The 11,704-nt window shown below is 33.8% G+C and overlaps 2 protein-coding genes across 2 annotated transcripts; both read left to right on the top strand.

Moving 5' to 3' along the window:
- Positions 1 to 285: 285 nt before the first annotated feature.
- On the top strand, positions 286 to 2,177 carry LOC143544350 (zinc finger AN1 and C2H2 domain-containing stress-associated protein 13-like). Its single transcript, XM_077036475.1, has 2 exons — positions 286 to 395; positions 1,205 to 2,177. Exons 1-2 carry the CDS (start codon positions 297 to 299, stop codon positions 1,964 to 1,966), a joined length of 861 nt encoding a protein of 286 aa, XP_076892590.1. The 5' UTR covers positions 286 to 296; the 3' UTR covers positions 1,967 to 2,177.
- Positions 2,178 to 3,861: 1,684 nt separating this feature from the next.
- LOC143544366 (protein SEMI-ROLLED LEAF 2-like) lies at positions 3,862 to 11,001 on the top strand. The gene is made up of 20 exons (XM_077036489.1): positions 3,862 to 3,989; positions 4,351 to 4,690; positions 4,803 to 4,877; positions 4,954 to 5,069; positions 5,166 to 5,284; positions 5,363 to 5,487; positions 6,140 to 6,187; positions 6,297 to 6,475; positions 6,565 to 6,761; positions 6,845 to 7,137; positions 7,219 to 7,368; positions 8,172 to 8,546; positions 8,634 to 8,780; positions 8,854 to 8,929; positions 9,009 to 9,136; positions 9,982 to 10,179; positions 10,277 to 10,393; positions 10,458 to 10,538; positions 10,625 to 10,753; positions 10,841 to 11,001. Exons 2-20 carry the CDS (start codon positions 4,547 to 4,549, stop codon positions 10,970 to 10,972), a joined length of 2,829 nt encoding a protein of 942 aa, XP_076892604.1. The 5' UTR covers positions 3,862 to 3,989; positions 4,351 to 4,546; the 3' UTR covers positions 10,973 to 11,001.
- The last annotated feature ends 703 nt before the right edge of the window (positions 11,002 to 11,704 follow it).

The raw sequence follows: 11,704 nt of genomic DNA on the forward strand, positions 1-11,704 counted from the left end.
AAATCGACCACCCGATTAGAAGAAAAGGAAAAATATAACCTAGTTCGGTTTTAAGCATTTTAGTTTGCGTTTTGATTTAACCGAAATGATTAAAAATATAATATGTAAGACTATTCTAAAATCATAAAATTTTTGAACGTAGTAAACTTATACATGAATGCCACCAAATAATAATAGTCGACAAGATCGAGTTGCAAGTTTGACTTTGACGTGTTGATATATATTTTTCATTCATTCATTCATTCATTCCGCCGTGAGAAGAAGACTTTTAACGCGGATACCAAACCAATAGAGTAATGGGTACGCCGGCAATCCCGAATTTGGGGAAACAATGCTCCGTTGACGATTGCAAGCTCATTGATTTCCTTCCTTTCACCTGCGATTGTTGCCACAAGGTTCTCTTCTTTTTATATTATTATTATTATTATTATTATTATTATTATTATTATTATTATTAATAATCTTGCTATACTGCTCTCAAACTGTTTTAATTTGGCTTTTTAGTTGTTATGTTCATGTGGTGATTGATTATATTATATTAGGGTTTATGAAATCACTAATTAGGGGGGTTTATCTACATCTCTTTTTAGGAAAAGAAAAAAGGATATATATTTTAGTCTTTTAGATAAACCTTCATTTTTAGGGCCAGATTTTTTTGTGGTTAAAGTTAAATCCTTTATGTTAACACATCTATCTGACTTGTTAGAGATACAATAATATAACATTAGGACCAAGCGTAGTGGAGAGTTATCGGAGGCTTTTTAGGCTACCCCCCCCCCCCCCCCCCCCGCGGGCGTTTTGGGGTAATTTTTTTTAGCGTTTTGTGTATAACGCTGGTGGAAGGCACGGAAATTAAAAAAAAAACAAATAACAAAGTTATGGCTTTATCGAGGCTTTATGACTACACCCTATTTTTGTAAAAAACCATAACTCTGACTGGGTACCACGTGGCGCATAACGCCTAGGGGTGGTGCTTTATGACTACACATGGTCTAAGTGTATGTAAGAAAAACAATAACAAAAAATACTAACAATAGAAGTAAATCATGGATAACAAATGGTACGTAGTGATAGAGCTAGAATGATAGTACACTTAATATTATGAGAGAACGGAAATGCTTGCTCATATGAGAGAGATTTTACTTGGTACGTTTGTTTGCTTGAATATTAAAATATAATTCGGAGTTTATTAACATTTCTGCAGGTATTTTGTCTCGAACATCGGGGTTACAGTACGCATCAATGTCCCAATGCCAGCAAAAACGACCTCACTGTTGTCGTATGCCCACTTTGTGCAAAAGGGGTTCATTTAGTCCCTGATCAAGATCCAAACATCACGTGGGAGTCGCATGTTAATACAGATTGTGACCCATCAAACTATGCCAAAGTCACCAACAAAAAGAAATGCCCGGTTCGCGGTTGTAAAGAAACCTTAACATTTTCAAACACAATCAAATGTCGCGAATGCACAGTTGATCACTGCCTCAAACACAGGTTTGGACCCGACCATAGTTGTCCCGGTCCTAAAAAGCCTGAACCTTCTTTCCCATTTTGGCGGGCCAAACAAGACCCGACACCAAAACGTGGGACCCATGTATCCGGGCCCGCATCGTCATCGTCATCAAAATGGGCTACTAATTTTTTTAAGGCAGCTTCGTCCGTTAAGGCCTCAGCTGAAGCTGGAATAGCTAAACTGAGTGGTCCTACCCGTGGTCAAGGTGGGACCACTAGGACAGGCTCGGGCCCAAGTACGGGCCCGAGCACGGGTGGTCAGGTGGAGGTGTGTCCGACTTGCAATGTGAAGTTTTCTAGGATTGGTGATTTGATAGATCATGTGGAGAAAGTTCATGAGAAGAACGGTGTGATGAAAGCGACGTTAGACGTGTGCCCGAAATGTAGTAAGGGGTTTCGTGACCCGGTCTCGCTTGTGGAGCATGTTGAAAGAGAACATCGGGGTTACTTTTAAAGCTTAGATGGTTTCATTTTATATTTTTTGATTGTTATGCACTGCATTTTTGAAAATGTTTAAAATGATTGATTATACACTTTTGATGGGCTTATTGGAAAAATACATGTTATGTGCAAGTCACATTTTTCTAAAACACTTGACCATAAAATATATATAAAGTGTCACAATATATATACAACAAGTAACAAGTATTCACCAACTCTTTTTACTATAAATTAACTCTTTCAGTTAGTATGAAAAGTTGTTAAAATGTTCATAGCTTAATAGGAATTGAAGCTTAGGAAGAGATATTACAACTCTTGTGACCCAACTTTTAGAGTGACTTTATGAACGAATCATTTTGCAACCGATTTTATTGAAATTGTTTGTGCACTAACCATTTGTGTAGTGTTTTTCGATCTCTTGTTTACATGATGTCTTTTTGAATCACGTAATCGTTCTCAGATAAAATATTTCGTCTAACATGAAATCAATAACTGGATAAGACATAAAATTTCTTAAAGAATGAGATGTTCTTTTATGTGAAATTTGATAGTGAAATGAGACCAATGATTTATTTATATAACATGCGCAATGAACCATCGTAACCCTTCATGAAATGCCATGACAATTAACATTTATGACTATCATAACAACAATAGTTACAACTTAAGTTCTGAAAACAAAGTTGGTTCTAAAGACCCAACGATAATCAACTTTAGTTTTGAAATCCAAAGTTGATTCTAATAATCAATTTTGGTCGAAAACAGTTTTAAATAACAAATTAAGTTATGAAGACTATTTTGGTACTCGAGAACATAGTTAATGTTGATGACTAAATTAAAAAAAAAATCAACAACTTTGTGTTCCGAAGCAAAATATAATTTTTAACAATTTAACGAGTATATCAAACATCCAACGAAAAACTAAATTAGAGACTAGACGAGTATATGACCATGTATGAAATCCGTTTTTACAAAAAAGAATATATATATATATATATATATATATATATATATATATATGGGAGGAATATTTTGAGAACTTGATGAGTTGTAAGAACTTTGAGAACTCAATTTTGGACCACACATTTAATTAAATGGTATTAAAAATGTGGTTGAGATTAAATTTAATTAATAAATGAATCAAGAGAGAGAATAAATATTTTTGATGATTACACAAGTTTAAATGTTAGTTACACATGTGTAATAAGTCGATTCAGTGTGTAAAAAAGTATTGTAATTTTTTGTACATTACTTACACTTACGTATTATATATGCGTAAAAAAAATTCAAAAAAAAAAAAAATTTTTACGCTGAGTCTTTTCGAGTTCTTAAAGCTCAAAGCAGTTCTAAAAAGAAATCAATCCTCTCTCTCTCTCTATATATATATATATTGAAAAGATCCAATACACTAATCCTTATCGTACATTAACGTACGCGAATCCCATTTTTCACGACTCGATCCATGAAATCACATCCCAACATCTCGGAATCGCCAATACATATCCAATTAATCATTGGTTAACCGAAAAAAACAGTTTTGGATCGTTAATCGATCAATTTTTTACTTTTTTCACGAAGACCGTTTTCTGAGCGTTTAAGTTTTTGTGAGCGTTTTCTGAGCGTTTTAGGTTTTTGCCTTTGAGCGTCTCGCGTACCTCTCATGCGTTAAGGCATTATATATATATATATATAAGAATTGTGGTCCCCACAAAATACATATAAATAATATTTCCCTCTGTTTTTTCATATATCATCATCATCGTACTCAGTATATCCCACCAATAGCAATGCTATGGTAGGGTCATCCTATGTTTTAAAAGACAAGTATGAATTGATATGAGTAAGTGAATATATTGGGTGAACAATAAAAAAGAAAACAAGAGAAACCAGGAATGGCGAGTGGTTTAAGGGACAGAGACATAAGAATAATGTTGAAGCTAATTTTGGAGATTTGGTACATCCTCGTCCAAATTATTCTTCTTTGACGTTTGTTAACCAGCCTTCTTGCCTCTCTCCGTATAGGCGTCGACTTGAAGGTAATCATAATAATAATAATAATAATCAAATACCCATTTCATTCCCATGATCTATAATCTATGCACACCACCTGTTCGACCAAATGCCTGACTGAATTTTAACACATATATTCTTCAATTTTTATAAATTTGATGGATTGGGGGTGAATTTGATTTGCTAGTTGATATCTTTTGTTTGTTTCCATCATTCCATGGCCTTGATTTGAGTGTCATCATGAACACCATCCATGCACATCACCTGTTCGACGAAATGGCCGACTGAAATTCAACACTTTTATTCTCCAATTATTATTATTATGATGATGGATTGGGGGTGAATTTGATTTGAGTTATTAAGATCTTTTTGTTTGATTTGTTGCAGGCTGGTGGGGCATTTGAAGAAGTACCCCTCTTTTAGTTTCATAGCTTATCTTCCCTTCTCGAATTGCGAGGCCTTCGTGGTTTGGAAGGGAAGAAAGCTGATTTCTTTTTTTTTTATGATTTTTTTACCTTGTTGGTATACATTATAATACATTATTATTATAATTATTATCTTTGTTGTAATTTAAATACCGAATATGAGTTGTTCCGGGGTGTTATCAAGGCAAGTTTTGCCTGCGTGTGGGGCCCTTTGCTGTTTCTGCCCCGGATTGAGAACAAGGTCCCGGCAGCCTGTGAAGAGGTACAAGAAACTGATTGCAGACATATTCCCTACTGCACCGGTTAGTGCGTCCTTATATTATTAATTTCCTTCATATGTTTTAGCATATGTTTGTTAAAATGTGTCTTGTATGACCATGCTTATGCGCCGTGTTTTGTTTTGGATTTTGAAAGGATGAAGAACCGAACGATCGAAAGATCGCGAAACTTTGTGAATATGCTGTGAGAAACCCTTTGAGGATACCAAAGGTACGTTTAAAATTTTGTGTGAAAGTTATGTAGTTTCCCAAAATGCCCTTTTGTTAACTTCCAATCTTACATCCAGATCAACACCACCCTTGAGCAACGCTGTTACAAGGAATTAAGAAATCAAAACTTTCGAGGTGCAAGAATTGTCATGTGTATATACAGGAAGTTATTGATTTCCTGCAAGGATCAAATGCGAGTTAAATTATATATATTGTACATTTGTATTCTTTCCAGTATTTCATACGATAGTAAAAATATAATAATATCTTTTTGTGTTTATGTGTTCAGGCCTCTTTTTGCTAATAGTCTGCTAAATATCATGCACACTCTATTGGAGGAGACACGACAAGACGAAATGCAAATTATAGGATGTCAAACACTATTTGACTTCGTAAACTGTCAGGCATGTAGCTTTTATTTTCTTTTTATTTCCTTGTTTATATATTTAATTTATATATGCTTATCGTTTTGTGATGTTCAGAAAGACGGGAGTTACATGTATAGCTTGGAAAAGTTTATACCTAAACTTTGTCAATTATCTCAAGTAGTTGGGGCCGATGAGAGAGTGGAGCCGCTTCGTTCAGCTGGGTTGCAAGCCCTTTCTTCTATGGTATTTGTTCTAAACTCGATCTATAACTTAATTGTTAATTATAGTTATTAGTGTTATTATTAGGGTTTATTAGTTATGGCCCATAGGCCTAAGTTAGGTTTCTGGTATCTTTCTTGTATATATTGATGCTTCCCCTCCATTCTAATTACAACATTAAGTTAGATATTATTTTCCCCGTCGCTTTTATGTATCACAAGATAGTTACCAATAGAGGTGGCAAAATAGATGGGCCAGATGTGTCAAAACGGACACTTTATAAGTGTGGATTGGATGGATCGGGCAAGATTGGGTTGGCCCACAAGCATTTTTAAGTAAACTACTGATAACACATAATGGTGAAAAAACTATTGTAATAACAGATAAAAAAGCAGAGATACATGAATAAGGTAGCACAAATCCTCACCAAATGTGCTTGAGATTATGTATGCATTAAAATATGCGATGGGTAATTTTCAACTAGACGTGCTTGAGATAAAACATAACCCAAATCAACTATTATAATTTATCTAACATGCATCTAGTATGGTAGATAATAATAACCAAGTGAAGGATTATCTACCCTTTTCTTTATGCTACACAAAGAGGATATGTAACATCTTATTTATTTATATATTTTTCTTTTGTTGATTTATTATTCTTTTTGTTTTGGTAGGTTTGGTTCATGGGCAGATATTCATATATGTCACCAACATTCGACAATGTAAGCATACTCTTACAATTATCTTTGTGAGAGAATGACCTATTTATTAGTGTACAAAAGCATATGAATTAAAACCCTATTAGTGATGTCTTTCATCTATATTACATAGATTGTTTCGGTAGTTTTGGAAAACTATGGAGCTTCACAAAAGGACTCATACAATCCAAACCAGAGCCGTCGTGTACAAGACGTGCTTAAAAGTGAAATGAACATTGCTCCAAATGGTTTGATGAAAGTTCCATCTTGGGAAACAATTGTTAATGAAAAGGGTGAAGTCACTGTGACACTGTAAGATTATTGCAACTTATAATTAAATAAATCTAATAATCAATATTGCATTGGTTCATTTGTATTCATTCATTTCTTCTTTAATGCAGAGAGGATGCTAAAAACCCTAGCTTTTGGTCCCGTGTGTGTCTTCATAACATGGCTAAGTTAGCCAAAGAAGCTACAACCATGCGCCGAATTCTTGAATCTTTGTTCCGTTGTTTTGATAATGAGAATCTATGGCTCGCTTCACGAGGGGTTGCATTTCCGGTACTCAAAGACATGCAAACCATAATAGACGAATCTGGTACTTACAGCTCATACTTCATAGAGTCCATTTAATGTCCTTTTTAACTACTGACAGTTATTGACTGAATTATATATTTTCAGGAGAAAATATGCATTTTCTGCTTTCTGTATTGGTCAAACATCTTGATAACAAAAATGTCATTAAACCACCTAACATGCAACTTGACATTCTAGAAGTTACTACCTCACTAGCAAAAGAAACAAGGATAAAACCATCTGGCGCGATAGTCAGCGCGGTCAACGATGTTGCTAGACATTTGAGGAGAGCCATCTACCATTCTTTAGTCGATACAAACCTTGGAGTCGAAGTGATGAAATGGAACAAAAAGTTTCAAGACTCTGTTGATGAATGCCTTGTGGAGTTATCTTCAAAGGTTCTGCTTGACTGAAATTTGTTTTGTTGGTATACACGTTCGTTTATATTGCTAAAGTTTTAATCTTTGTTGATGAATCAGGTGGGTGATGCTAGCCCGATTTTTGATATCATGGCTGACATGTTGGAAAACTTATCCACTATTAAAGTTATAGCACAAACGACAGTTTCTGCTGTTTACCGTACGGCTCAAGTTGTAGCCTCATTGCCACATATGGCATATAACAACAAGGCAAGAACACTACTTATATGAATTTATGTGATATTCAGTCACCTTTTGTTATATATATATATATGTATGTATGTATGTGTGTGTGTGTAGGGGAGGGATCTAGACAAAGTGTTGTTTTTTGCAAGAACATGAAGAACAAACTAAATCATTCATTTTTTCAATCTTAAAAAGGTTTAAAATATAAGAAAATGGTGAAATGCGATATTTATTCATCTCTCTTCAAATTTATATATATATAGATATGAATAAATTTTGTTTATTTATAAAACCTACACATTTGTAAGACATATGTAGGTTATATTACCCACTTATAACCTACACATATGTAGGTAAACGTTTAAAAGTTATAAAAAAAACGCGTGAACAAATTAGTTTAATGGTTTTTTATTTACACAATACACGCATTTGTATGTAAAAAGTAAAAACTTTTAATAACAATGTAACATTGATAAAAAGAAAAGCTAAACGATTTAGGTTTGTTCTTTTTGTTCTTGGATTAATTTATTGTTTTGAAATGAACCTCACCCTATATATATATATGTGTGTGTGTGTGTGTGTGTGTATTTATAGAGGAGTGCAATCATTTCAGAACCAATTATATGCTGAGAACTACGAGAACTGTGTCAAAGCTTATGCTGTTTATTATATAAATGGACTAGAATGCATGTAGATTACAATATTTTCAAGATTTATTTTTAAAAAGTATAATATTGATAGTCTTTTATCTAAATGTTTATATGCGCATGTATATATGCATACATATATTTATACATTTCTGATGTTATTGATTTATTTATGTTTAGGCATTTCCTGAATCACTATTTCATCAACTACTTCCCGCAATGGTTCATCAAGACAATGAAACTCGAATCGTAGCACACCGTATTTTTTCTGTGGTCCTTGTGCCATCATCTGTTTGTCCTCAACCAAGTGCTGACATAGCACGTGATCCCAAAAATCTTCAAAGGTCACTATCGAGAAACGTTTCAGCCTTTTCTTCTTCAGCCGCTCTAATGCAAAAAATGAAAAAAGATAAGTCTACTTTTGGTAAAGATAAAATTAATAATAAAGGGGAACCGAAAATCAATAATGGTGGTCCATTGAATCGAATCAAGTCAAGTTATAGCCGAACGTATAGCATGAAAATTCCAGTTTCTCAAGCTGGAAAGACTGATAACGTAAATTCATTTTGACGTATTTATCATTTTTTTTATAAAATTTAAAATTTTTGTTTCATGGAATTCATCTTTATTTCAAATATATAGGACGCTACACTTAGACTCAGTAGTCATCAGATATCCATACTTTCATCTTCAATTTGGGCACAATCAATCTCCCCTGATAACACGCCTGAAAATTATGAAGCAATTGCTCATACCTACAGTTTGGTCTTGTTATTCTCTCGTGGGAAGGTAATATCTGCTATATTACTTAAATAATATAAAATGAAATATAATATTTAATTATACTTTTGAATTTGTGCAGAACTCGAGTCGTGAGGCGTTAATTCGAAGTTTTCAGCTGGCATTTTCTTTGCTGAGTATTTCTCTCGACGAAGGAGGTACGTTTGCAGACAATATTATATTATTTTCTTGGCTGCAGTTATTTACATAATAATATTATTTTAATGGTATTTTCAGGATCACTTGCACCATCACGTAGACGATCACTTTATACGTTAGCAACCTCGATGATAATCATTTCAGGGAAAGTTTTTGCTATTGTTCCTCTTGTTGAACTTGCCAAGGATTCACTTGCTAAGAAGATGGTATGTGAATAAATTTAGGCTTGTAAGTTTTTTAGGGTGTTAGCTCTAAGTCTGTAACGATTTCTAGGTAAGATCGCACGTGTATTCTAAAAGTGGTGTATGATTATTCTCGCAATCAGAAGTTAAATACAAGTTTAATTTAACTTGGTATATTAAAATAAATAATTTAAATGATTGTTAAATATATTTATACTAAGCCATATGCAACAACAACCGAAACAAATTAGGAGTGTGTTGGTTCAATAATTTTTGTAAGAGAAATTAGAGTTTGTGAAAGGAATAGTAATTGTTAATATTTATTTTTGTACATAGGAACTAGTTGCATAAAACAATTAATAGAACAAAAAAAACAAAACAAGAAAAAATAAAAAAAAACGAATATAACCGAGCCGAAACCGAACCGAAACCGATCGGTTTGTATATTTGAAAAACCGACTTTTCGGTTTCGGTTTCACCTAAAAAACGAACCGAACCGTGCTCAGCCCTAACTGGGAGAGTATTATTCAGTTTGTTAGGCTCTTTGTTTACCATAGAGAAAGGGCTATAGGCATAGCTCTGGGAACACTTCGGTGTTAGTCTATCGAGTCTGTAAGATCTGATTGGGTCATCTTCTTCTTATCAATTCTAGTTACAATTTATGTTACTTTTTCCAATTTTAATTTCCATTGCCATTAACCAGAATCGGATTCTTATCACGAACAACCTGAACAAACGTAAACTAACAAACATAAATGAAAGTAAATGAACAAGTTTTAATAAACGAGCATTCACGAACATAAATGAATGAATTGTACATGTGCTCATGTCCTTTTATTAAAGATTTTAGCTTTATGATATGATGGCAGGTTGATCCGTATTTGCTTTTGGTTGATGATTTTAAGTTGACCGTTGTATCTAAACCGGGTCAAACTGAAAACGGTTATGGTTCTAAAGAGGACAATAGGGCTGCTCTTATATCCCTTTCTGAAATTAAGCTCACAAAAGACCAGTCAGCAGAATCGTTAGCTGCTGGAATTGTGAAACACATGGAAACCGTTGTAGGGGTAAATATTCAATATTTCATATAATATAAATATTATCCCTTATTTAATAAAACACATGCTTAAAATTTAAAAACTTATTTTTTTTGTATGTTTGCAGTCCCAAATAACGAGCATTGAGGAAGAGTTGTTAAACAGATTTGTGCCTGATGATGTGTGTCCAATGAACTATGGCTCAATTGACGTGTTACTTAATAAGGGCCGCGCTAAAGATGAGGTAAATGATCTTTAATATTCTCTTCTATTTATAGAAAAAGGTTACTTAATATGTTTTGATTTAGGTTGCTCCACTCTTTTCTCTCGATGATGATGTCAGCAAACCAAATTCAGACCTATTGAGTGCCGATCAATTGTTGGCATCGGTAAGTGTTTTGAAATCCAATATTCCAATGTGATATCTTATATTTTTTTTTCTATAAAAGTTACATGATTTATTAATTGTGTGCAGGTTATGGAATCTGCACAACAAGTTGGTAGAATGTCGGTATGCAATACACCAAATATGTCTTTCATGGAATTGACCAATGTGATGAGCACGCAACACAGGCCCGCGTATGAAAGTATTGGAGTCCAATCGGTAATTCTCCTTTAAAATATGAACTTTGTTAAAAACTATGCAAAAGTTTCAATAATTAATGAAGTTACAAATTGTTGTTTTTTACAGGCTGGCAATACTTTTATGGAACAAAGTGAAGCTTCTATAGCAGGTGACTTTAGTCTCTATGTTGAATCATCGTTCAGGCTACCACCTGCAAGTCCGTATGATAACTTCTTAAACGCACCTAAGAGACGATGACACGAGTTTACTAGTTGGAAAGTATTAAGTTTTAAGCAATGTGAGTTCTTGGTTTCAACTTTGTGTGTATACCTTTTTTTGGCCTTCTCTCTTGAAGGCGCATGTAAACCGTTGAGTAATAAGATCAAGTCGCGCCTTAATCCACTTTTGAATGCTCTACTTCATGAATATCATGACTGAAAATGCAAACTCAATTTCATCTTTCATGAAAAGAAAATCATCAGTCTCATTTCTCTGTTTCTGCAAAGTACACAAATCGTATAAGGGGGTCTGTCTCAAAACAAATCTAGAAGTACTACTGATGTGATTAATAACCCGACAATCGTATAAGGGGGGCGTCTCAAACAACACAGTTTAAATGCCTTCATAGCAATTGTTGATTTCCACTGTTTCTGGTTTCGACCTTGCTTGACGTCAACTAATCTATCCGCGCGATGATCACCAAATCTTGCATTTACAATTATGAAACACCTTAATCTACGGTGTACAATACCATATGAACAAGAAGCCATGGATTATATGCAGGAATATGTTTCAGTAGAATCATATTGGAGGTTATGTAAAAGCTTAACTTGGTTTTAAACCTGGGCGGGTTTATATAATTAACTTTCAATAATAAGGTCAACTTATTTTACAAATGAGAAAGAATGAGAATGATTTGGGGTCTAAAAAGAAACCCCTACAAAATTAATATAAAAAAACCATAACTCAAAATATATAAAAAAAAAGGAA

This window comes from Bidens hawaiensis, unplaced genomic scaffold, assembly GCF_021521415.1.
Source record: "Bidens hawaiensis isolate Kalapana, Puna unplaced genomic scaffold, B.hawaiensis_p1.1 tig00013539_1, whole genome shotgun sequence".
Lineage (NCBI taxonomy): Eukaryota > Viridiplantae > Streptophyta > Magnoliopsida > Asterales > Asteraceae > Bidens > Bidens hawaiensis.

Coding starts and splice junctions, on each gene's coding strand:
- LOC143544350 (XM_077036475.1), top strand. CDS start 297: ATGGGTACGCCGGCAATCCCGAATTTGGGGAAACAATGCTCCGTTGAC. Junction 396..1,204: donor CCTGCGATTGTTGCCACAAG/GTTCTCTTCTTT, acceptor ACATTTCTGCAG/GTATTTTGTCTCGAACATCG.
- LOC143544366 (XM_077036489.1), top strand. CDS start 4,547: ATGAGTTGTTCCGGGGTGTTATCAAGGCAAGTTTTGCCTGCGTGTGGG. Junction 5,070..5,165: donor ATTTCCTGCAAGGATCAAAT/GCGAGTTAAATT, acceptor TTATGTGTTCAG/GCCTCTTTTTGCTAATAGTC. Junction 10,539..10,624: donor CCGATCAATTGTTGGCATCG/GTAAGTGTTTTG, acceptor AATTGTGTGCAG/GTTATGGAATCTGCACAACA.